A 24,707-nucleotide genomic window follows, 5' to 3' on the forward strand; every position below is an offset into this window, starting at 1 on the left:
GTAACTAGATTAAACTTCGGGAGTCCAGTCGAACTTGGCGGGGTGTAAAAAGTAAGTGGGGGTCTACTAAGCGTAACAGCAGATTTGGTGAACCGTACACTTTTAGCTTACTAATAGAGCTGTTCAGATACTTACTGCCCTCCGCCTTCACACCAATTCATCCCGTTTTTGAAGACGGAAAGTCAAGACTGTCGAACCAAAGGGAGGCTCGAACGTTTTGTACGGGCTACAAATTATAGACCAGTGACAAAACTAGAGGTAAATTTAACTAATTTAGACATACTTTTCAGCTGATTTATTGAAAACTGCCGCCACTTGAGTTGAACTTCTTAAAATTGTGACTGAGAAAGCATTCAGATCACAAAAAATGAAAAAGGCAACAAAATTTGAGCATCGTTGGTCTTAAAATCTAACAGTTGCCCCAAAAAACTGCGACAATTAATTATCCTAATTTATCCCAATACTAAACAAGAGCGGAGTAGAGAGAGAGAGAAATATACTTTATTATTATATCAGGTGGTTAACTGGTACTGACTAAATAACTTTCTCCTCTGAGAAGAGGGGGTAACTGGGTAAACATCTAAAGGATAAAAAGGAAAATATATTATTCCCTTTTTATCTAATCAGGGAAGAGTATTTTCAGTCTTTATTTATTTAAATAATAAAGTCTTTCAAATAGTTCTTTCTGGAAGTCATATTTGACTCCAATTTACCCCAAAAGATTGAATAACTCAAAAAATGACAAAATTTTTAAAAAACTGAAAAAAATTGGCAAGTTATAATAAAAAGTCGCTAAGTATACAGATATTAATATTCTCAAAATCATTTCAATGTCTCCAGATACGAATCATTAAACCAAGTTTTAGCCAAAAAATTTTCATTGAACCCTAAATATCGAATAACTCAAAAAATGACAACAAATTTCACATAAATTGAAAAAATTTGGCACAGTATAGAAAAAATCCCTAAACTAATTGATATTAATATCCTCAAAACTAATAAAATGTCTCTAGATACTAATCAGTAACCCAAGTTTTAGCCATAAAAAGTTTCATTGACCCCTAAAGATAGAATAACTCCGAAAATGACAACAAATTTCACAACTGAAAAAAAATTGTCAAAATATAATGAAAAGTCGTTAAATTTACTGATATTAATATCCTCAAAATCTTTTCAATACCTCTTAATACTAATCAGTCACCCAAGTCCAGCCATAAAATAGCTTTCATTGACTTATAAAGATCGAATAACTCAAGAAAATGACAACAAATTTCACATAAATTGAAAAAATTTGGCACAGTATAGAAAAAAATCCCTAAACTTACTGTTATTAATATCCTCAAAAACAATAAAATGTCTCTAGATACTAATCAGTAACCCAAGTTTTAGCCATAAAAAGTTTTATTGACCCCTAAAGATAGAATAACTCCGAAAATGACAACAAATTTCACAACAACTGAAAAAAATTGTCAAAATATAATGAAAAGTCGTTAAATTTACTAATATTAATATCCTCAAAATCTTTTCAATGCCTCTTAATACTAATCAGTCACCCAAGTCCAGCCATAAAATAACTTTCATTGACTTATAAACATCGAATAACTCAAAAAAATGACGACAAATTTCTCAAAAACTAAAAAAATTGCAAGTTCTAAAGAAATGTCGCTAAACTTACTGATATTAATATCTTCAAAATCATTTCAATGTCTCTAAATAATAATAAGTAAACCAAGTTTAAGCCACAAAAAAGTCTCATTGACCCCTAAACATCGAATAACTCAAGAAATGGCAACAAATTTTTCTAAACTGAAAAAAATTGGCAAGTTATAATGAAAAGTCCCTAAATTTATTGATAATAATATCCTCAAAAACTTTTCAATGTTTCTTAATACTAATCAGTCACCCAATTCCAGCCATCAAAAACTTTCATTGACTTAAAAAGATCGAACAAATCAAAAAATGACAACAAATTTTACAAAAACTGAAAAAAAAATTGGCAAGTTATAATGAAAAGTCACTAAAATTATTGATATTTATATTCTCACAATCAATTCATTGTCTCTAAATACTATTTATTGAGCCATCGACCCACTTCATGATCGTTTCATTGACCCATAATGATTGAAAAATTAAAAAAAAATTCAAAAAACTTGAAAAAAAAGAGCAAAAATTAGCATGATTTTGGGTATTTAAGTTTGTATTACCAAAACTTGTAGCCAAAAAAGCAGACATAAAATAGACTAGTGGCTCGTGAAAGAAGTCAATGAACCCTGAAAAGCGTCATTTCTTTACCCATCTAACATTACGGAGAAACGTGAAAAACTGAACAATTTCGGACGCAAATTTTCTCATGACGAGATTCATGATACAACTTAGTAGTACCTGTTGATTCCCAACACCCATAGCTTGATGAGGCTGAGTTGATTGATGAACAGATACTGCAACATTTTGTTGTTGTTGCTGCTGTACTAATTTGCCCATCTGGTTCTGCAATCCAGGGTTGTTAGCCAGATTAGCCAGCTGACTCAGGGGCTGCTCAGCTGGGTTATTACTTCCACCGCCACCACTAACAGGATTGCCCGGTGCCACTGCGCTTGCTAAATCAATTCGAGGCTCACGTACTTTCGAAAAACACGGTTTACAGTTTGACGAAGAATAGCAGCGAGAAATTTCCTAATTTTGGTATCAATAGTTACACCTAGTTACAGAATAAAAGTCGACTACAGTCGGACAAATTGCTCTCGAAAGTGAGAGTTTGGCTTTGCTTGTAACTAGATTAAACTTCGGGAGTCCAGTCGAACTTGGCGGGGTGTAAAAAGTAAGTGGGGGTCTACTAAGCGTAACAGCAGATTTGGTGAACCGTACACTTTTAGCTTACTAATAGAGCTGTTCAGATACTTACTGCCCTCCGCCTTCACACCAATTCATCCCGTTTTTGAAGACGGAAAGTCAAGACTGTCGAACCAAAGGGAGGCTCGAACGTTTTGTACGGGCTACAAATTATAGACCAGTGACAAAACTAAAGAGGTAAATTTAACTAATTTAGACACACTTTTCAGCTGATTTATTGAAAACTGCCGCCACTTGAGTTGAACTTCTTAAAATTGTGACTGAGAAAGCATTCAGATCACAAAAAATGAAAAAGGCAACAAAATTTGAGCATCGTTGGTCTTAAAATCTAACAGTTGCCCCAAAAAACTGCGACAATTAATTATCCTAATTTATCAACTTATGATTGTCGGAAAATAACCGCAAATGAGACGCTCTAGCCAAAAAAGACTACCAGGACAAAAAATGCCATTCAAAAATGATAGTCAGATATCAGTAGTATATCGTGAGCAAAGCTGGGGGGGGGGGGTAAAAGGAAGTACCTATGTATTAACATTAGGTATAGCCTCCTACCCTCCAATTTCCAAAGATGTACCTCCTCACAGCATGATACCCAAGCTGTTCACACGAAGGGGATTAGCAAGATAATCCTTCAAAAATAATTTAGGATGACTCATTTACAGTTACGTACGACCTTTCAAAAATGTTCCTCACAGCATGACACCCAAGCTGTTCACACGAAGGGGATTAGCAAGATAATCCTTCAATAATAATTTAGGATGACTCATTTACAGTTACGTACGAGTTTTCAAAAATGCACCTCACAGCATGACACCCAAGCTGTTCACACGAAGGGGATTAGCAAGACAGTGCCTTAACAACAAATTAGTAAGGACATTGACCCCCTACCATATTACAGTTTACTAATGTAAATTTCCAAAGACGTACCTCACAGCGTGACATCTAAGCTGTTCACACGAAGGGGATTAGCAAGACAGTGCCTTAACAACAAATTAGTAAGACCATTGACCCCCTACCATATTGCACTTTAATAATGTAAATTTTCAAAAGTGTACCTCACAGCATGACACCCAAGCTGTTCACACTAAAGGGATTAGCGAGACAGTGTCTTATTAACAAATCAGTAAGGTCATTGACCCCCTACCATATTACAGTTTACTAATGTAAATTTCCAAAGACGTACCTCACAGCGTGACATCTAAGCTGTTCACACGAAGGGGATTAGCAAGATAGTGCCTTAACAACAAATCAGTAAGGTTATTGACCCCCAACCTTAATACACTTTATTAATGCCAATTTCCAAAGACGTACCTCACAGCATGACACCCAAGCTGTTCACACTAAAGGGATTAGCAAGACAGTGTCTTAACAACAAATCAGTAAGGTCATTGACCCCCTACCATTTTAGACTTTAATAAAGTAAATTTCCAAAAACGTACCTCACAGCATGATACCCACGCTGTTCACACGAAGGGGATTAGCTATAAAATGTTTAAATATTAAATTAGATATGATGACTCACAGTTATGTACGGCTTACGTGATTTTCAAAAATGTTCTGCACAGCATGATACCCAAGCTGTTCACACGAAAGGGATTAGCAAGATAATACCTCAATAACAAATTAGTTTGGCTTGCTCATATATTAGCCACTACTCCTATTCATTATTTCAATCAACTTCTAAAAATCAGTTGGTCAAAATTCTCGTTTAATTTATCATTTTTTCAGATAGTCTTTGTTTGTTTCTCCTTGCAGCAAGAAGAGTTTCAAGTTGAACACTTGCAGTGTTGAAGCAAGTAAGCAAACAAATTTAACTAATAGAAATTTTCCTTTGCTCCTGTATTTAAACTGAACCATTTTAGCCAGCCAAAATATCCCCAAATAGTAGATATTGCAACACTTCACATCGCTTCCAAGTCCAGAAAAAACTGGTAAGTTTGCTTTTATTAAGCCACTACTCCTATTCCCAAGCCACTACTCCCATTCATTATTTCAAACAACTTCTAAAAATCAGTTGATCAAAATTATAGTTTAATTTATCTTTTTTTCAGATAGTCTTTGTTTCTTTCTCCTTGTTGCCAGTTTCAAGTTGAACACTTGCAGTGTTGAAGCGGGTAAGCAAATAAATTTAAGTAGAAATCTTCCGTTGTTCCTGTATTTAAACTGGACCATTTTAGCCAGTCAAAAATTCGCCCTATAGTAGATAATACAACACTTCATTTCACCTTTAAATCAAAAAAGAAACTGGTAAGTTTACTTTTATTAAAACATATTTAGAAGGAATATATACCCAATTATTGAATTAAAAAAACCATTGAAAATCATAAAATTCTCACATGATTAGACAATTAGTCACTATTTTATAGTCAAAATTAATCATAGCATCACAATAACATCATAGCTTGTCACAATTACGTCATAGTGTCGTCAAAATGACGTCATTTTGTCGTCAAAATTACGTAGTTCTTTCGTCATAATTACGCATTTTGTCGTCACAATTACGTCATTTTGTCGTCACAATTACGTCATTATGTCGTCACAATTACGTCATTATGTCGTCACAATTACAACTTTATGTCTTTATAATTACGTCCTTTTGTCGTCACAATTTTGTCATTATGTCGTCATAGTTACGTCATTTTGTCGTCGCAATTACGACATTATGTCGTCATAATTACGTCATATTTGATAAAGGACATTTCATTTCCGTTTTATTTTTCTGATTTACAGAATTGAGTGCTGTGGAGTACAATAATCATTCCAACTTCTGACAAATTTTCATTCCATCGCAACTTTCATTTTAACAATTGTTTTTACTCCTCCTTTCTCAGTTCCAATCTAACATTTTATTTGTTATTTTCAGCGAAAATGCCCAGAAATTCTAACCCAAAGGAACAGTGATCGACAAGTTGGATTGTGTCTACAACGAGTTACCCATTTCAGCTAAAATCAATATTTCCCTTGAATTCGTGCTGCAGAGTGTGCAAAATCCTGAAGAGTTTCGCTACTACTACGCAGCAGATAACAACCTAACAACCCGTATTCCTAAATCCTATGGTTCTCGCTGATGACTCAGATCTCAATTATATTAAATCAAAGCTGAGAGAAGATGAAATTTTACCAAATCTAATTAATCAACGTCCAGACACAAAATGGAAGTTTTATTGCGTTACAAATGTCACTTTCTTTGTATTTCTCCTCAGTGGTGTTCCTCTAGGCTGTATCACTCAAAATATTCCATCTATTTTGCTCAGGAACGGTTACATCAAGTGTTTTGTTTCTGATTGCGAAAAAAGCCCTACCAAGACAACTTGTGTATGTTCCGTGCATTGGCTTACGATTTGTATGGTAGTGTTCATTTACAACAAAAAACAATGCAATTGATGCAGATGTTTCTCTCAGCAACAAGGAGAGATGACGAAACTTTTCCAGGAATACATGAGGACGATATTCCTGTTCTTGAGGCACTAGTTGACAGAAATATTCAAGTCTACTAAATTTTTTTGACGATCAATCGGAAATGTTTGCTGAACTTACTCGTCGCTCCTCGATGAAACGCATAAAGACAACTTCATTACTGAGATATGAAAACCATATCTTTTGGACAGCAGACATCAACAAATTCCTCAAAAAGTTCCGGTGCTACGTATGCGATCAGTTTTTCGACAGATCCTTCAACCTTTTGCGACACATGCAAAACTGCTCCGAAAACACGCAACACAAATATCCAACAGGGGCCTATCAGTTATCAAAAACTATTTTCGAGCGCTTGGAAGATGTAAACATTAATGTTCCACACGAGTTGAGATTGTTTTCTAATCTTATCGTATTCGATTTCGAGTCAATAACAGTCCCCGACAGTGCACTCAGAAACACAGAATTGACTTCTTCGATAGGAAAACATGTCCCCATTAGTGTGTCAATATCTTCGAATCTAATCTCCGAACCAATTTTTATTTGCAACGAAGATCCGCTTCAACTAATCTGTGATTTTGTTTCCAACTTAACACATATAGCGGAAAAGAGCACGCTTCTAATGAGGGAGAAACTCAATGATTTCGTACTGGTATTGGAAGAAAAATATTGGGCTCTTCGACAACTGGTTCCAGTGAAAGACAAGCAGGTGCCCACCGGAGCGGAAGACTTATTTGAGAACGAAGCTGAACCCGAGGAGGAGGAAGACGAAGATCTTGAAATTAGGAGACTGAGAAGTGAGCTCAGGGTGATATCAAAATTGAGACAAGATTTTGAAAATTATTACAGTACCATACCTGTTTTCGGATTCAACAGCTCTCGGTATGATTTAAACCTAATAAAAGAATATCTTCTGCATCATCTCGTAATAGAAAGAAACGTTGATCCCAAAGTGATTCGAATGGGGAACAAATATATTGGAATGAACTTTTTTGGCTTGCAATTTCTCGACATTTTGAACTTCCTGGGAGGAGCTACAACTCTGGATAACTTCCTCAAAGCATATGGAGCTAGTGAAGAAAAAGGATTCTTCCCATATGAGTGGTTTGACAGTGCTGAAAAGTTGAATGTGACCCAGCTACCTCCAATAGATAGTTTCTGGAGCAAGCTGAAAAACCACAACGTACTTGGGGTCGAGTATGAAAAATTCCTGCAAATGGAAAACACTGGAATGCAAGAGGAAGCAATTTGGAAGAAGATGCGTCTCAAGAAAATTCCACAAAATGATGAAGAAAATTATTTGGAGCTACAAAACATTTGGGAGCGAGAAAGAATACAGACGTTTTGCGACTTTGTCAGGTGGTACAACAACAAAGATGTCGCACCTACACTTGAAGCTATGAGAAAAATGATTGATTTTACCACTCAAGACAAGTAGACATGTTAAAATTGGGTTTCACTCTTCCTAATTTAGCCTACAGGTTTCTCCATTCCTCAACAGATGCTGCTTTTTTCCCATTTTGTGAAATGGACAAAGACTATGACAACTACATTCGAAAGTGGTTAACAGGGGGACCCTCCATCATTTTTACACGTTATGCAAAAGTAGGGGAAACAAAGATCAGAGAGTCTGAAAATATTTGCAAATCTATAGTAGGCATTGATGCAAGTCAACTTTACCCTTTTTCCATGACAAAAGAGATGCCAACAGGACCCTATACTAAGTGGGAGTACAATGAAGAAACCGAAAAATTCCATCCGAAGAGGAACTGGAGAAGTTTCTTTGAACAGCAGGTCATGGACTACTTCCAACAGGTTCAACCCAATTGTAAAATACAAACCCAGTTCACACAAGAAACAAAAGAAGCTCGGTCCTTATTTAGTTGATGGGTTTTGTAGTCATTGCAACACGGTTTTTGAAGCAATGGGTTGCTTCTTCCACTTTTGTCAGTGTCAAGAGGAAAAACCGCTTCTCTTCGAGGACATTGAAAGCGGATTGAAGCGAAGAGAACGTGACAATGATAGAAGAGAGTACCTGAAGGGATTGGGGTTGAATGTTGAAGAGATCTGGGAGTGTCAATGGAAGAAATGGCGGACAGACAACACAAATGGGGTTAAAGACTTTCTCAAGTCAAATTATCCATTCCAACCAGCGATGAACAAAAACTCGCTCATTGAGAAAATTAAACGTGGAGAACTGTTTGGTGTCGTCGATTGTAGTCTTGAAGTCCCAGAGGAAATGTATCCTTACTTTGAAGATTTTCCTCCAATTTTCAAGAATTGTGAAGTGGGACGAGATGATATTGGGGACCATATGAAAGAGTTTGCAGAACGCAACAAATTACTATCCAGACCCAGAAAAATGCTCATTTCCAGTTTCAAGCTTGAACGAGGACCAGTTATTACACCACTTTTGTTATTTTATCTAGAAAAAGGTGTGATCCTAAAAGACGTCTTTTGGTTTCTTCAATACACTCCCCGACGCTGCTTTGAGACATTTGTTCAGAATGTTGTCGATGCCCGCCGCGAAGGAGACCAGAATAGGGAGTCAACAGTCGTTGCGGAGACAATGAAGCTGATTGGAAACAGTTCGTATGGATATCAGATCATGGACCGTAGTCGACATACGAATACCAAGTACGTAGTCGACATACGAATACCAAGTACGTGAAAGGATCACAAAAAATGCACAAATTTTTTTAACAATAGGTTTTTCAAGACTATGAATGAGCTACCAGCGCAGATATATGAGGTAGAAATGAGCAAGACACGCATCGAGCATAAGGAACCAATAATTGTAGGCTTCTTTATCCTCCAGTACGCCAAACTCACCATGTTACAACTTAAATACAACTTCTTCACCCTTTTCTGTGATAAGAACAAGTACGAACTCATTGATATGGATACCGACAGTCTCTACATGGCCCTTGGTGAGGAAAAAATTGAAGACATCATTCGACCAGAAATGCGATCAGTGCGGTACTGGATGAGACAGAGCGACTGCAATGCTAACTTTGCAGCAAACTCTAGCAGCAATTTCTTCCCACGAGAATGTTGCAGAAAACATGCTGCCTTTGACAAGAGAACTCCTGGACTTTTTAAGGAAGAATTTAGATGCTCTGAAATGATTGCTCTTTGTTCAAAGACGTACTGCTGTTACGATGAGGAAACAGACACAGTTAAACTATCAAGTAAAGGACTCAACAAGAACAACATTGAGGAGCCCCTAAACAAGTAGAGAAAAGTTCTTTTCAATGAGGAGCGAGTTTATTCAACAAATCGTGGCTTCAGAGTTGTTGACAACAAGAAAGTTTGTACCTATGAACTAAAGAAAGTGGGACTGTCATATTTTTATCCCAAGCGTAAAGTCTGTGAAGATGGTATTCACACTACTCCTTTAGATTTATAACTCGTTTTCCTTAGTCTTATATTTATATCGCCTCTGTTTTTAATTCACAGTTTTCCTACCAAAATCTCTTTTCAACAAAAGACCTTTTTTTGAAATAACTGAATTAGATACAAATACACATACAAATAATAAAATACAAAATTACAAAACCTCAATAGAAAGTTTTGAAAACCATTTGCAACATTTTACGGATTACTGTTTAAAAATTTCAAGATTTTGGTTTTCAAAACTTACAAAACATCAGCAAAGAACTTCAATATATTAAAATCTAGATTTAGATGAGACTTTGGAAATGAGACTTTGGAAAATAACACATGTGCAAAATAAATAGCATATAAACCACACAATTCTGAATCTTGGAGTTTCTCCTGTACTAATGAACCAAAGTTTGCTTTTGTCCTGATGCCATATTTGTCCAAAACTTCTCCCATCGAATCACCGTAGAACAACTTTCCATTCTTATTCGCAAGCAAAATCCAGTGGGAGCCCGGTTGAGTAGATGGATCTGTGTTGATTATACAAAACGTGTTTGTAGGTAAATTTTTTGGTCGAAGATCTGCAGGGAAGGAACCGAGGTATTTGAACTTTCGGTGTGGGAACCTGTTGACAACATGTAAGAGTTGTAGATTATCCATTTTTGGTGACTGATCCCTCCTTATCAATTGCAATTGAACTTATACGTTCACCACTAACAAATAATTCTACAGTATTGGTCAAATTGTTAGCAAAGTAGAGCTCCAAACGAACTCCTGCTCCAACTACATCAGGAAAATGCATTTCGACATTGGCCTCCTGTGTTGAAGTAAGATCGAAAAATAAATGAAAATGGTTTTCAAAATCCTTGTATTGAATGTTAGGACCGTCATCATCAAATTTGAGTGCTTTCATTGTTTCAGCATAAGCTCTCACGTGATTTTCTGTTCTCAAGTTGACTATAGTTTGATTCCCACGCACAATTTTCACTAGCCGAAGACCAAATTTACGAAAATGGAACGGATTCATGTTGTGTGTTCCACTGAACTCATTATTCAGATTCATAGCAATATCAATCATTCGAATTGGTTTGTTTGAAAATATATTTTCTTGTATAAACTGGTTCTGTCCAGCGGGAAAAATAAACGTCTTTGGAAGTTCTTCATTATAGTAAAATATGGCAGGTTCTCGAAGCAGTCTGCTTTTGAAACTTCTCATCCAGTTATCTGAGATTGCTACCTGTCTGGTAAAAAGGCAAGCTTCCAAAATTATAGCCTCAGAGTTCAGCCCACCAGTATCGATCATATAGAACGCTGGAGAAGACCAAATCAATTTCAGTCTGAGGTTGACATTTGGGAGAAGTAAAGTTTCACAAGCAAATAGACCTATTGCCAACGGACCGTAAAAAGTAAACTCATCTTTATCTTTTTGAAAAACAGTATCTGTAAATGCTCTTTTTGTAAAATCGTTTGGCTCAATCTCGTATCGATATCCTTGACATTGAGACAAGCTTTCCTTCGTTCCTTTTGTACCTGAAAACTCAGCAGAAACAAAAGCTTGATGAGCATAAAGAGAATTGGCACTGTGAACTTGTTCATTGTTTAGATAGACTTCACAATTAGAGAAAAGAGAATGAAGAGCATTGTTTACCAATAATGTTTCTTCGGCGTTATCTAAACGTGTTCGATCTCCTTTAATAACTCTTCCTCTGATGAATAATCGAGTAGATCGCAAGTCAGTGAAAATATTACGATCTGTTTCCAATTGAAATTCGATTGATGACTCGTTTAAGGAATTTGTTGAAAATATTTGTTGTTCATTGGACCAAAGAATTGGGTCTAAAAATGGAACTTTCCCGAAAAAGTCGAGCATAGAGTGAGACAAGGAATTCATTTTAGCCGACCGTTTTTTATAATGATAATTGAGGAAATGATCAAGATTTTTTCTGGAATAAAAAAGTAAGTTGAACTTGACCAATAGGAAAGAAGGGAACAAGCTGTCCAGCAGCGTTTCTTAATTCTACATGGATACTGTGGAAGTTCGATTTGATTACTTCATGGAATCTCAAGTGTTCGAAACTGCGATAACTCAGAACTTGCGATCTCTTAATCTTATCATTATGGAACTCTCGGTGTTTGAATGGAAAGGAGCGTAGAAGAGGACATTTCTGAATTGGGTTCAACTATATCCAAGTAGAGTAAAACTGTATGTGTTCCAGTAATATCAAAAGGGAGATCTGCCATTGCCCAGGACTTGGTGTTGTATGATCTTTTCGAATAAGGCATAACAGGTTTGTCAGCTTCAACGCCCAAGTTAGCAGCCAAACTTTTGCTGAATGATACATTTTGAGATTCTCTATTGCAAAAAGTTAGTCTTCGACTTTTTTGTCGATGTTGATGGAAAATTGAGGATCTAAGTTTTTGGGATGTCGTGCTTTTTTGGGAATATCTGTAAGACTCTTTACAAATTCATCCAGAGAGTTAAAAACTGCTGGTGGAATGGCAAAGACATGCTTAAATTTCTCATCATAGTGAAAGGTCATCAATCCTCCTTCAACGTTATAACATATACCGGGATATGATACTTCGACTAAAGCTACTTCCCAAGATCCATCCAGTTCAATTTTGTCGGGAAGAAAATTAGTGAACGAAGCCATTGTATTTTGAGGATAAACTTGAGAGGAAGCGTTGGATACTAATTCAAGATAAAACGAATTCATGATGTTTGACTGTACTCTGTGACGTTTGTTTGGGAAAATGATTAGTCAAGGTTCTTCAGAAAGTCTTTCCGAATGTTTTGCCGAACAATACTTTGTCTCGTGTTTTTCCTCTTTTTCATACCACCAACAACTTGTTTTCGTATTGTTGATTTCGCAGTCTTCTTTACTGCTCTTTTAATTGAAGTCTGTCCTGATAAAACACCTCCAATTTCGAGAATGGCTGACTCGATTACATCTCGTCCCATTTTTTTTGCTGCAGGTAAAACGTATTTCTTGAGAATTGGTTGTTCTTGAGAATTGGAGTTGTTCTAGCGACTGTTCTAGCCAAGGCTCCAAAGCCACGCCCTCTCTGACGAGGAACTCCTTTAAAATAAGGCAGATTGTAACCGTCCATTTTCTAGCGCGACTAATTGAAAAATGATTATTTAACTTTTGACAATTCTTGCTCGTAAAAGATTCCATCAATGTTTTCTCCTTTCTGATCAACAACAAAGTAAGTCGGGAAAGGAGCCAAAGTGTTTATTTTTCGAATTAGGAAAATTTCATGTGTATAGTGAGGCTTATATCCTTTTTGAAAATTGTGCCCTACTAATACCAACCGAACTTTATCACCTACTTTAAAATTAGGCTTCTTGTTTTTTCGTAGTTTCATCTGCTTGTACATGACAGTCAAAAAGTCAGCATTTACTACATTTTTGGTTGCCAAACCAATACTTCGATTTATTCTAGAGTTGATGATGTCAACAAACATTTGCAGGTCTTTGATGTAAGATAATGTGTCCTTTTCCTCCAGGTAGCGGTAAATTAAATTTTTCAGGGTCCGTATAGCTCTCTCGCCAAAAGCTACTTTTTCACTATAAGTGTGATAATATTTGACTCCCAAATCCTCGCAGAAATTGGCCATATCTCCGAAAAACTTTTCCTTGATCTAGCCATAATTTTTTCGGGAAATAGAGTTCGTTCTTTTTCGAACACATTTTGATAAAAGCTGCTTTCACACCCTCTGCTCCTTTGCTTCGTAATGCTTCTACTCGCAAGAATCGAGAAAAAACATCGACACTAACGAGTAAAATGTTGATACCTCGGTTCCATTGTGATGATTTATCCATTTGTGCAAGATCCAAACACCAAATCTCATCAATATAGCGAGCATGCGCATTTAGCCGGGGAAATTTTCTTCTGATCCCTTTGTACTTCGTATAAGAGTCTTTTGATTGTAAAAATTCTGTAACTTTCTCGCGACTTATTCCACTTGATTTTGTTAGGTTGTTGATAGAACCGAAAGCTGTTGGTCCCTTCCCTTTATACAACTTCTGAAATTTGATTCTATCTGAAACTCTAATTGAACCAGTCTGAACCATACTGTGTCCTCAAAATGTTGTTATTAACCAGATATGGTCTCAGATTTAGAACTTTAAGAATTAGGAAATAGTTTGGATCAACTGGAGCGTTTTTCAATTTGATTGAATGAAGGAATGTTTTTATATCAACTCCAGTGTCAACGTTGTCAACAATAATTGTATTGGAAAGTGAAACTTTCAACCGTTTGTTTTCGTAAATTTCTTTCAAAGTTTTCAATGTCTCGGGACTGTTCTTATAGTGAAATTCCAGATCTGTCTTAAGTTCTTTAGGTGGACGCTCGGTTTTTTCGGAACTTCTTCTTTCGCTTTTTTGATAACTGGAAAAACAGTTTCTTCCTTTTTATAGATCTCGCAGGAGGGTTCCGGTAATTTCCTTTTTCTGGTCTCCCACAGTTCTTTTGGAACAAGAACAAACTTTTTTAACCTCACTCATTAAAGAAATTTGAAAATTTGTTCATACAAGGTTGATATATGTAATTTAAAATTGTTATTCCAGCTTTCGAGCCCAATATAAGTCTTCTGGAATTGAGGGTTGTTGATTTTGACGTGAGCTTTCTAAGTTGTTTTTGGAAGCGAACAAACTGATTTTTTCTTACTCGTGTGAGGTTTCCTTCAATCAAGTTTACAATACACTCTGATGAACTCTTTAGGACAATTTAGAAGGAAAGCTGGTTGAAATTTCTTGCTGAGATTGCGAAGGAGCTGCAGAGTATAATAGTTCTGTGCGTTTATCATTAATATCAGAAATACGAGCACGACTGTTCGGTACAAAGAATTCTGAGGGAAATGATGTTACATTTGAACATTATCTCAACAAATCAGGTGTAGATGGTCTCAAATCAATCATAAGATGACCATATTGTTCTTGTGTTGCATCATCATACCACTGTTTTAGTTGTCTTCCGAGACCTAGCTGTCTCCCCAATATATCAATCTGCTGCATATCTCTCGGTGATTTGAACAAAACAATGTGAGTAGTCTGCAGCTCGGCATCACGTCCAGTTTTGTTTTTGTGGAAGAGATTATGCTTGATATATACACAATTTAGGTTTCGATGTCTACCGGCTGTCGCAATTCCGTTGAATTTTTCCGACTTGGAAAGAATGTCTAATGAATCATCGAATATAAGTAAATATTTAGTACCGTCAGCGGGTAAGTTATCGATTAAATCAAAGTCAACTCCTTGAATGAATTCTATATCTGCAATTGATTGAATCATTGTGTCGTAAATTGACTGAAAGTGCTTATAAAAGTATAAAATTCGATCAAATGATGGTTGAAAAGTTTTCATTCGTAGCATATCACTGATAAAAAGTTTTTCCAGATCCGGAAGGACCAACAAGATACATCAAAATTCGTTCGTTTGTTGAAATGATTTTGTTCATTTTATTTTCTGGGATTAGGAAGTATATAACCAACGGCACTTGAAAGAATAGCAATCCAAACTGTTCGTTCGTCACAAGTTCTAGCAAAAATAAGATTAATAATTGAAAACAGAAGCAGTACTAATACAACTAAGCACTGAAACATTGACAAAAAAGCTGTTCGAGAGCAAGTGCGACCACAGATTTTCCAAGGAGGTCTTTCTTGATTGTTATTATCAAAAATAAAGTCAGATTCGTGATTGAGATGATCTGTCATTAGAGAGCAACTGATTTTTGTTCGTCTTTAGGAAATAATGTTTCACACTTTGATAAATTGGAATCGTGGTGACATTTTCAAAAAACAACAATATGCAAGACCTGCCATATGTACCAAGAAACAAAAATTTAATATAGAATTAAAAAATGGAAACATATAACAATATCCAGGGCCGATATTTAGATTTGTTTTCAGGTATCCTGCGGCATCATGAAATGTAGCATGTAATCGAAAAACTTTTGACCAATTGAGAAGTTTTTCTAACTTTGAGTCGCCAACTCCTATTAGTCCCCCAAACGGGTTTCTCTGTTGATTTTATCCAGATCTACACTTTTGTCCAAGCTTCGACAGACAGCCAAAAAATAATTTTTGCGTTTTGTATTTCCAACAAAAAGTTTACTGATTTCTTTCTCTAACGCTACAATTTCCTCAATGTTCATATCAAGCAACTGTACTGGAACATTAAATTTTAAAAAGTGATTAAATACAAACATCACAACATACAATATAAAAAATTTCAATTACTTTTATGCACTTTGCGATCTTTTTTGGTTTTTGACTTTGTTCAGCACTGAAATAATTTCATCGCTCATTCTGTGTAGTTTCTCCATCTCGCCAATTCTGACCGAAAGAAAGCATTTCCTTCTAAAACTGTCCTTTTCAGTCCCTCGTGTGAACAGCTTGATTGTGAAATAACATCGATTCGGATCATCTTGGAAAAATATTCTAGTCACACACACCTTCCGTCGAGCAGTCTCGCTCACCTCCCAGAACACATCAAATTTTGCTTTTTCCTCAACATCAGTTGGTTGGAACACAGTTTCGTCAATCACCAGCTTCGCAGTACCTACAGTAGGTTGGAACAGTAGTGCTTCTTTTATCATCTCAGGTATCTTTTCAATAACAAGCTTCAATTCTCTGGCCGATAGCATCAGAAATTGATGCAGAATATATTCAGTTTCCACATTTTCGCGAAACACTTTCAAGTGAGTCAAGTTAGAGTTTGTGTTGATTGTTTCCTCTGGGATGCTGATTTGAAACTTCCGGTTACCGTATTCTTGAAAGGACCAACAGTTGTTTCTTCCATCGTGCTCCTCATTTGGTTTTGAGTCGGTGTTGTCTTTTTTATCGTTCATGTCTTTAAATAGAGAAAACATGCTTATTGTGGTAATCAAACTGTGGAGAGGGAACAACTGGTTTTCCCTGGTAATTTCGTTTGCGGATGGGAAAGGAGAATTGTTTTTGGGAATTAGGTGAGACTGAGCTTTGATCCATCAGTAAGTAAAAATGAGTTTTTAAAGTAGAAAAGTTGGGTATACAAGGTAACTGAATATTGAGAGTGGAAAGAAACAAATGAATGAATTGTCTTCAAGAAAGGGCTTGATATCTTGAACCAATGAAATTTAAGTAAGAACGAGAACAGTAGCGAAAAATAAACTTCGTATCCAATGAGATGTTATAAAATAATTCGTAACCAATGAAAATAGAGCGTGCATCATGACGTAATAGTTATGTCACTTCTATTTTTAGTAACATCACGTGATGCCAAAGATGAGTTTTCTATATTTAGTCACGTGAGGGTGAATTTAGCATCGAACAAAAGCGAGTTATCTCACTATTCTATTGGAGAACACTTATAGTTCGAGAAAGGAATATTTTGATGAGATGATTGAGTCTCTTCATTGTCAGTTTCCTGGATCGGAGGAAGAATAAGGTCTTTGAAATCGGGCAGATTGAAGGCTTCTGGTTTTTTAGAAAATGAGTCAGCATGCTTGGAGAACATGTCTTCTACCCACCAAACACCGTAGTGATTTATGTCACGAGAGTACGGGAACAATTCCTTTGCTGTCTTTCAACGGGTGAAACCCTTGTTCTTTTCGAATTCTTTCAATGGTTTGAAAATAAGTTTGGAGAGAAAGCAAAGAATTGTTGACTTTTTCTTCGGCTAGGTGGAGGTCATGATGTCTAGCTGCCTCTAAAGTTCTCCACAAATCCTTCGGAAGTGTCAAGCTAGTTGTCTGAGTTTTAATTGTTACTCTAGTGCAATCCACCTCAAAAGATAATTCCAAATTGTTATCGTTTACTACCGTTTTAAATATTGATGCCTCCGTGATAGCAGCGTATTCTAAATCTGAATGAAAAGTAGAAAGAAAAGATGTCGAAGGAAGTAAAGGAAGAATTGGAGTATTTTGCATTTTTTTAGGCTACTTATCTTCAACCAAGACAAAAGACAAAATGAATCGTAAATGTTTTTCAGCATCAACATTCCAAAATCAGATCTGACAGATTATGTGATTGGCTAAAAAAAATAAGAAATAGACATTTTCAAAACAATAATACAACTTTTTCTGAAATCGGAAAATTGGAACTTCAGTTTAAAACGACACAGTGAAACACTATTTTAAACAAATTGATTTAAAAAATTGTAAAAAAATCTGTAAAAATCAAAAAGAAAAAATTGTACTTTTTTGTTAATATGGGAATGGGTGTTGTGAGGTACATTTTTGAAAATCACGTAAGCTGTACATAAGTGTAAATGAGTCATCCTATCTATTTTAATATTAAAACATTACCTAGCTAATCCCCCTTTGTGTGAACAGCTTGGTGTCATGCTGTGAGGTGCATTTTTGAAAAGTCGTACGTAACTGTAAATGAGTCATCCTAAATTATTATTGAAGGATTATCTTGCTAATCCCCTTCGTGTGAACAGCTTGGGTGTCATGCTGTGAGGTACATTTTTGAAAAGTCGTACGTAACTGTAAATGAGTCATCCTAAATTATTATTGACGGATTATCTTGCTAATCCCCTTCGTGTGAACAGCTTGGGTATCATGCTGTGAGGAGGTACATCTTTGGAAATTGGAGGGTAGGAGGCTATACCTAATGTTAATACATAGGTACTTCCTTTTACCCCCCCCCCCCCCCCCCCAGCTTTGCTCACGATATACTACTGATATCAAATTCTATCCTTATTGTCGAACACAATTTCAGCCATTGAATTTCAGTTATATTTTTGACTAAATACAGTGGTACCAAAAAGCTACGTACAGCATGATTTCTGCTTTTAAAGCATGATTCGTGCTTCATAAGCATGACTTGCGACAAGGCGTGAAAAAAGGTGTGAAATTTAGAAGTTTTAAGAGAAATTTCAATCTCAATTTCTCCGCTTAAACAGAAAAGATGGTTAAACCGCTTTGTTCTTATACCTTTTGCCAAGTTGTTACGCTAAGAGATGTCGGATTTTCATGGTCTAAAATACAAAAGCAACTCAAATTAAAATCAAGATCCAGTGCACAGTATGCATACAACCGTTACCTGAAAGACAACAGTTTCGAGGCCCAAAAATCGAGCACCCCAAATTGTCAAAAAAATCAGAAAAAAAGTTAGTTGCCGATGTTTTGAAAGATCCCAAAACCGCACTGGAGCGAATTCGTGTGGCTCATAACGCTTTTTCTTGCTACGATACAATTTCCAGAGGTACAGTTAGACGAATTCTCAACAAATATGGCGTTTTTTCAAGAAATGCTGCAAAAAAAGTCAGTTTGAAGAAGAAAAGCAAGTGTTTTCGTTCAAAATGGTGTATCAATTTGAACTCAAAATGTTATATTATTTGTTGTTTCTATTGCTTTTTTAAAAATCTTTAGGTGTACGTAGCTTTTTGGTACCATAGTGTAAATGAGAGCGCTCAAAACTAAGTAGTCAAGCGAAAAAAGTCACTTGAAAGCAAAGTATGTTCTAGAACAAAAACGGTAAAAACTGTCAAGTATAAACTTTGCATAAAGCAGTCACACGTTTACAATAATTGCTTCCAATTTCTCTCGAGAGCAATTCAAAACCAATTTAGGATAGTTATTTCCCAAAAACCCGACAAAATTATCGATTTTGAAAATTTGTATGGGCTCGTTAGATAAGCACACTAGCTTACCACTTGTCATCATAGTCTGTTGTTGTTGTTGTTGCTGCTGCTGTAATTGGGAATGGTTTTGATTACCCATGCTCACAGTTATGTTCCCACCACCTCCAGCAGCTGTACCTCCAACTTTCATTTCAAGGTTACCACTGCTCACACTTGCCTGTTGTAAGTTCTGCTGTTGATTTTGTTGTTGCTGCTGCTGTTGTTGCATATGCTGTAATTGAGCTTGATGTTGCTGCTGATTCTGTTTAATTCGATTTACACAAATTTTGAGGGCGTTTGTGAAAGCCGGCTGATCGTTAGGAATTACAGCCACGCCTTTATAATTTGAGTTCGGGTAGTTTCTCCCTGCGGCTACCATGCCCATTTTTCTCTGCCTGTTAGCGTCCGACTGCCTTGGTCCACCAAATGAAGATAGGCTGATGAAAGCAAAAAGGGAGTTCTCTTTATTGTTCAAATATTGATTGAGCAAATCATCGTCTGCAATTGGCTCTTGTTTATCATTCGCTGCGCCTGCTCTATTTGGGTCGTCAGATTTCGAATAGAACACACATGGTAAATGAAGTGAATCTCCCACAAATTTCAGCAATTCCTGTACTACCTGACTATTGAAGAACTGCAGCTGGCATTCTGTCAACCATTGATCGACATCATGCGGACGAGCTGAGTTGCTTATCGCCGGGTCAACAAGGAAGTTAGCTGCGTACATCCTTGTTATGCTTTGAGGATTTGTACTGGTGATGCTAAACTTGACCTTGAGTAAACCAGACCAAACGACCTGTGGCTGCGGTGTTGAATTGGGTCTCATTTGGTTAGTATTAGGATTGTTATTTGGCACCTGTTGTTGATATTGAGGCATATTTTGAGCCTGTCCGTGCGCATGGGTATACCTAGAATGCGCTTGTACATTTTGATGTTGAGCGGTAGAAACTATCTGTCCATGAATGCTCGATGCTGATGTATTGCTAATAGAAACATTGGAAGCTGCTTGAATGTTCGGTCTTTGGATGTGGCTTATCTGCGGTGTACTCATTCCAATTTGACCCTGTCCCTGGGCAATTAAATTAGGTGGTATTTGGACATTGGGGCGAGAAACATGGGAATTTAAGGTTTCAGCAACTGCTAATGCGTTTGAACTGATAGCCCTGCCAGTGATCGAATTTTGCGATGTATTCACGACCGAAGCATGGCTTGACGGAACCCCACTAGCATGCGAAGGTTGTAAAATTTCTGCTGAAGTTGGAACGTTTGAAACTACCTGAACTTTTCTTGGAGGCTCTTCGCTAGACTTGTCCTCAGATGGAGGTAACTTCTGTTTGTTACTGCCCCCAACATTTACACTTTCACTTGTAATAATCGGAATTTCAATTCCGTCTAGTATCACCTCCGCCGTTTGGTAATGTTTTTCTGATATCCTGATATCAACTTTACGCGTAACATTGGAGAAAAGCTGCGGCAAAAAAGCCACTTCTGATAAAGTCAGAACAGATATTGAGACTCTAAACTCATTCTTAAGCAATTTCAAAATTGCCGAAAAATTTTCGTTAGTTGTCTCGTCACGAATACATTCTTCAGTCTCAATGTCATTTGTGTCGTCAAAACTGCTATCGAGCACAAGAAACAAATGATTAGTTACAACATCTGTACTACGTCGCATTAAATGCATTTTTTTCAACAGTTTTTGACATATCACCAGAACTTTTCGAAGTGTATTACGATTAGACTCAACAAGTGAAGCGAGCTTTTGGAACTGAATTTTGGCTAGAGCACTTTTAGCATCAGAAGGTGTGCTAAATATTTTGGATGCGCTTACAGGGTTGCAATATGGAGACAAACTATGACCAAAAGTTACGACTGAGTACAACTGTTTTTTCAGAGCAGAGAGTGTGGCCTTATCGTTCGTAGTTGATTTCGAAAGATAGTCAATGGATGGATTGAGGACATTCTTACAGATATGTTCAAACTCAACTCCAATTCTAGTTGTATTCTCAACAACTAAAATTAAACTCGAGTGCTTTCGTATTGTCTCGTCAGTTAATGCCATGTTATCTGAAAAGACCAGCCAACTGATAAAATCTAATTTTGAAGTCAGAAAACAAATGAAATTGTATTAAAATACTCACATGCACATTTTAAAATGCCGAAAGTATGCAGTGCCAGAAGTTGATACTTAGCCAGAAGTTGACTTCCTTTGACATTCGTCATTTTAAAACGTGCGCGTTTTGTGTTTTAAGCATGGTTACGTAACTCTGCAGAAGTCACTTCAAAATTCTGACGCAGTATCTCAAACCGCTTTGCGGTTCTCGATAAACGCCAGAAGTTCTCAGTGACTTTGAGCAGATTCATGTAACCATTACTTCAAATGTTGTTGTTGTTGTGGCTTTACAGTAAGAAACTGAGGGGAGTTGATCCCGAGTTTGAGTTTAGAAAATTGTCCATGTTTCTCTGCCCTGCAGTTCTGGCAGTAGTAGTGGTAGGAGCAGTCGCACGCAATCAGCCAGGTGCAGGAGTTGAGTTCTTCGTAGGTAGCATTAAATAGATTCAGACTAACATGAATTGCGGGGCAGCCGAGGTGAACCCCTTATCTTTCTGATGGTTCCTATCATTTTGGGAGCAAGTTCGTTACACCACGCAATACAAACAGGAGACCCACAACAACAACAAAAAGTAGAGATACTATCAGCAAACGTCTACAGTGACACTGGTATTTGTCTACATCCACTTGAAAGAAACCCAAGGAAATCGCTACAGAACATCACCAAGGATTTCGATTAAGGACAAGAATTTATTGTGTGGCACGACGTTATAAACAATACTATAACAGATCATCCTTTTGACCCCCGAACTCCCCTGTCATCTGCTCAACTGAAGGAAATTCGGGCTTTGAAAAAAATAGGTGTTGTATTGCGAGCGAGAGGGTGCACCCGGCATACAGTCAGAGATGAAAACTCTGAACATACGGTTGTCAACGTAGTCAAGGATCTCATATCTAACAGTAAACGAAAGGACAACTCAAAGACCAATGAGTACAACGAGCTTCACCAACAACATTCCTTAGAAATTCACAGTCTCGAAATTGTTATCAATAACGGTATCGACCTCAATAGACTCTTAAAGAAACGAAAGAAGCCGAACAAGCAACAACGAAAAGCAAAACGACAGAAACTGGAAGAAACTCACGGCATTGAATAAATTAAATTAAGTTTTTTTGAAAAGACTGGATTTAAATGTCCAGGCTTTGAACAAGCCTCTGTATCGAATCTTCTTCTGTTGTTAAGAATTTGGATTTAGTTGAGACTCCTAGCATTCTGTTCCTTGAGTCTCGCTTTGTTTATCCCCCTTAACAATGACAAAAGTTGCAATACGTGTAAAAAAGTGATAAATCACATCGCCGAGATACCCATGCTTCGCCTGTAATGTTCATATGCACTTCAAAAGTTGAACTGGACTTACGCACGTTGCAGTTAATGGTCTCAAAGAAACGGTTCAACTGGCAATGCTTCTCTGTGTAAAATTTCTGAATAAAAATAAAAGAGGCAACTTCAAAAAATGTCGAACGATGGACAAGATGAATGAAAAATTGAAACAGAAACGCGGGAGATCAAATAAAGATTGCAGACAAAGGAAGAGAAAATAACAGCAGTCGCTGATACAAGAATGGATAATGCCATTAAAACTACACGCGAGAAATTAGATAAGAGCTATGCGAAGGCTGTTGCGGTCCAGCCAAGAAATGTAGGTGCTACATCCAAAGCACACTCCAAAGAGCCGCCTGACTTGGATCACAATATCAGAAAAAGCATTCGAATACAAGGGTTTCCAGAAGACACCGACAATTCCAAAGCCGAAATTTTTGTCCCCAATACGAATGAAGTGAACGATGTGTTAAAACGAATAGGAGTCAAAACCCAAATAACGGAGCCAAAACGAATTGGTAATTTCAGCAACACCGGGAAAAAACCACGGACACTACTTCTGACGCTTCCGATTGAATATGATGTCAGATTAATTACGCGAAAGCCCACGAAAAAAGAACAGTTTTAACTGAGAAAGGTGTGGTCATTTTACCATCCTTGTCAAAAGAAGACGCAATTAAAGAAAATTTGTGTCTTTAAAAACGAAGAGATTTACTTGAGGAAAATGTTCCCCGCGATAAACTGAAATTTTGAAAAGTTGAGTTGTTCAATGATGGCAAGAAAGTAGATTTAGGAGATAACCATGAAGGATGGTGACTGTTTCATCAATATTCTTCTATTTAACACAAGAAACCCAGCAAGCCTGGAAAGAAGATTGAAATTTGCTGATGCAGTAATGCTCAATGACTACAACCTTGTTTGTGCTTGCGAAACACGGTTAAATGACAACATTTCATCATCTGAACTACTCTTAGACAACTACAACATATATAGATCAGACAGAAAACAAGATGCGGAAAACAACACTCACGGAGGGGCAATGATTGCCATCAAAAACAGCCTAGCATCTCAACAACTTTTTACTGACCAACCCGACTGCTCAATCACTTGCAGACTAGAAATTAACAAACTCAGCTTTTTTATTTCTGTGTTCTACAACCCCCCGAAAGGAAGTGGGTACAGATACAGACAAGAGGACTTTGGAACAATTCTACCAAAAAACAGCACATCAATAATCTTAACTTTCCGAAGATCTTAACTTTCCGAGATCTTAACTTTCCGAGATCTTAACTTTCCGAGAACTTTCCGAGATCTTAACTTTCCGAACACAAACTGGCACAACTTCTCAAGTGAGGACAATGACGAACAGGAAGTACAAGAACTCTTTGAATACAACTTTTTTCTTCAAAGTTTTGGTTTTAACACCGGCGAAAACAACATAGTGGACGTTGCCTTCTATCGAAATTGTTACATGCACTCCGCTATTGACGAAGAATTCACAAAATCATTTAACTGGGCAGATCACAAGGCAATCAGTCTTTTAGTTGAGTGCCCTCATACAGAAATGAACCAACTTTGAGAACTTTTGGAACTTTTGGAAGAGCCGATTACTCGGAAGTAAGCGAAATGATCCAAATTGCTGATTTCAAACCAGTGTGTTACACAAAGATAAACAAAATGCGCGAAGAGATGTACAACTTTTTCGACAAGGTAACACAAGCAACGATTCCCAAAAGGACCAGGCATAGGCAATCTCTACCACCTTGAATTACACCAAGTGCGTCCAATTTCATGAAAAATTTGAACACTCAGCGTAAACTCGTAGCGAACAAACCAATGTCATATCGGAAAAACATCGTAAGGAAATTTCAAAATGTTGTGACAGAGGCCGCAGAAATAGATTGATGTAATTATCAAGACAAAAAAAATGAGCACCAGAGACACCAGTGTGATCTTCAAACATCTCAAAAGTCTTAATAATTCACCAAACCTCCCAAAAGTTCTAATCAAT

The 24,707-nt window shown here is 36.9% G+C and overlaps 1 protein-coding gene across 1 annotated transcript in view; it reads right to left on the reverse strand.

Annotated features, from left to right (window-relative positions):
* The window catches only part of LOC142348105 (uncharacterized), a 41,129-nt gene extending 19,804 nt beyond the window's left edge, over positions 1-21,325 (reverse strand). Inside the window, exons 1-2 of the mRNA XM_075399270.1 lie at positions 19,293-21,325; positions 2,383-2,597 (exon numbers count right to left, since the gene is read on the reverse strand). Of these exons, the coding sequence (XP_075255385.1) occupies positions 2,383-2,597; positions 19,293-21,324 (2,247 nt within the window). The 5' untranslated portion in view covers position 21,325. The remainder of the gene's footprint in view (positions 1-2,382; positions 2,598-19,292) is intronic.
* Between the last annotated feature and the right edge of the window lie 3,382 nt (positions 21,326-24,707).

The sequence above is a fragment of the Convolutriloba macropyga genome, chromosome 10, assembly GCF_964194025.1.
Source record: "Convolutriloba macropyga chromosome 10, txConMacr16.3, whole genome shotgun sequence".
NCBI lineage: Eukaryota > Metazoa > Xenacoelomorpha > Acoela > Convolutidae > Convolutriloba > Convolutriloba macropyga.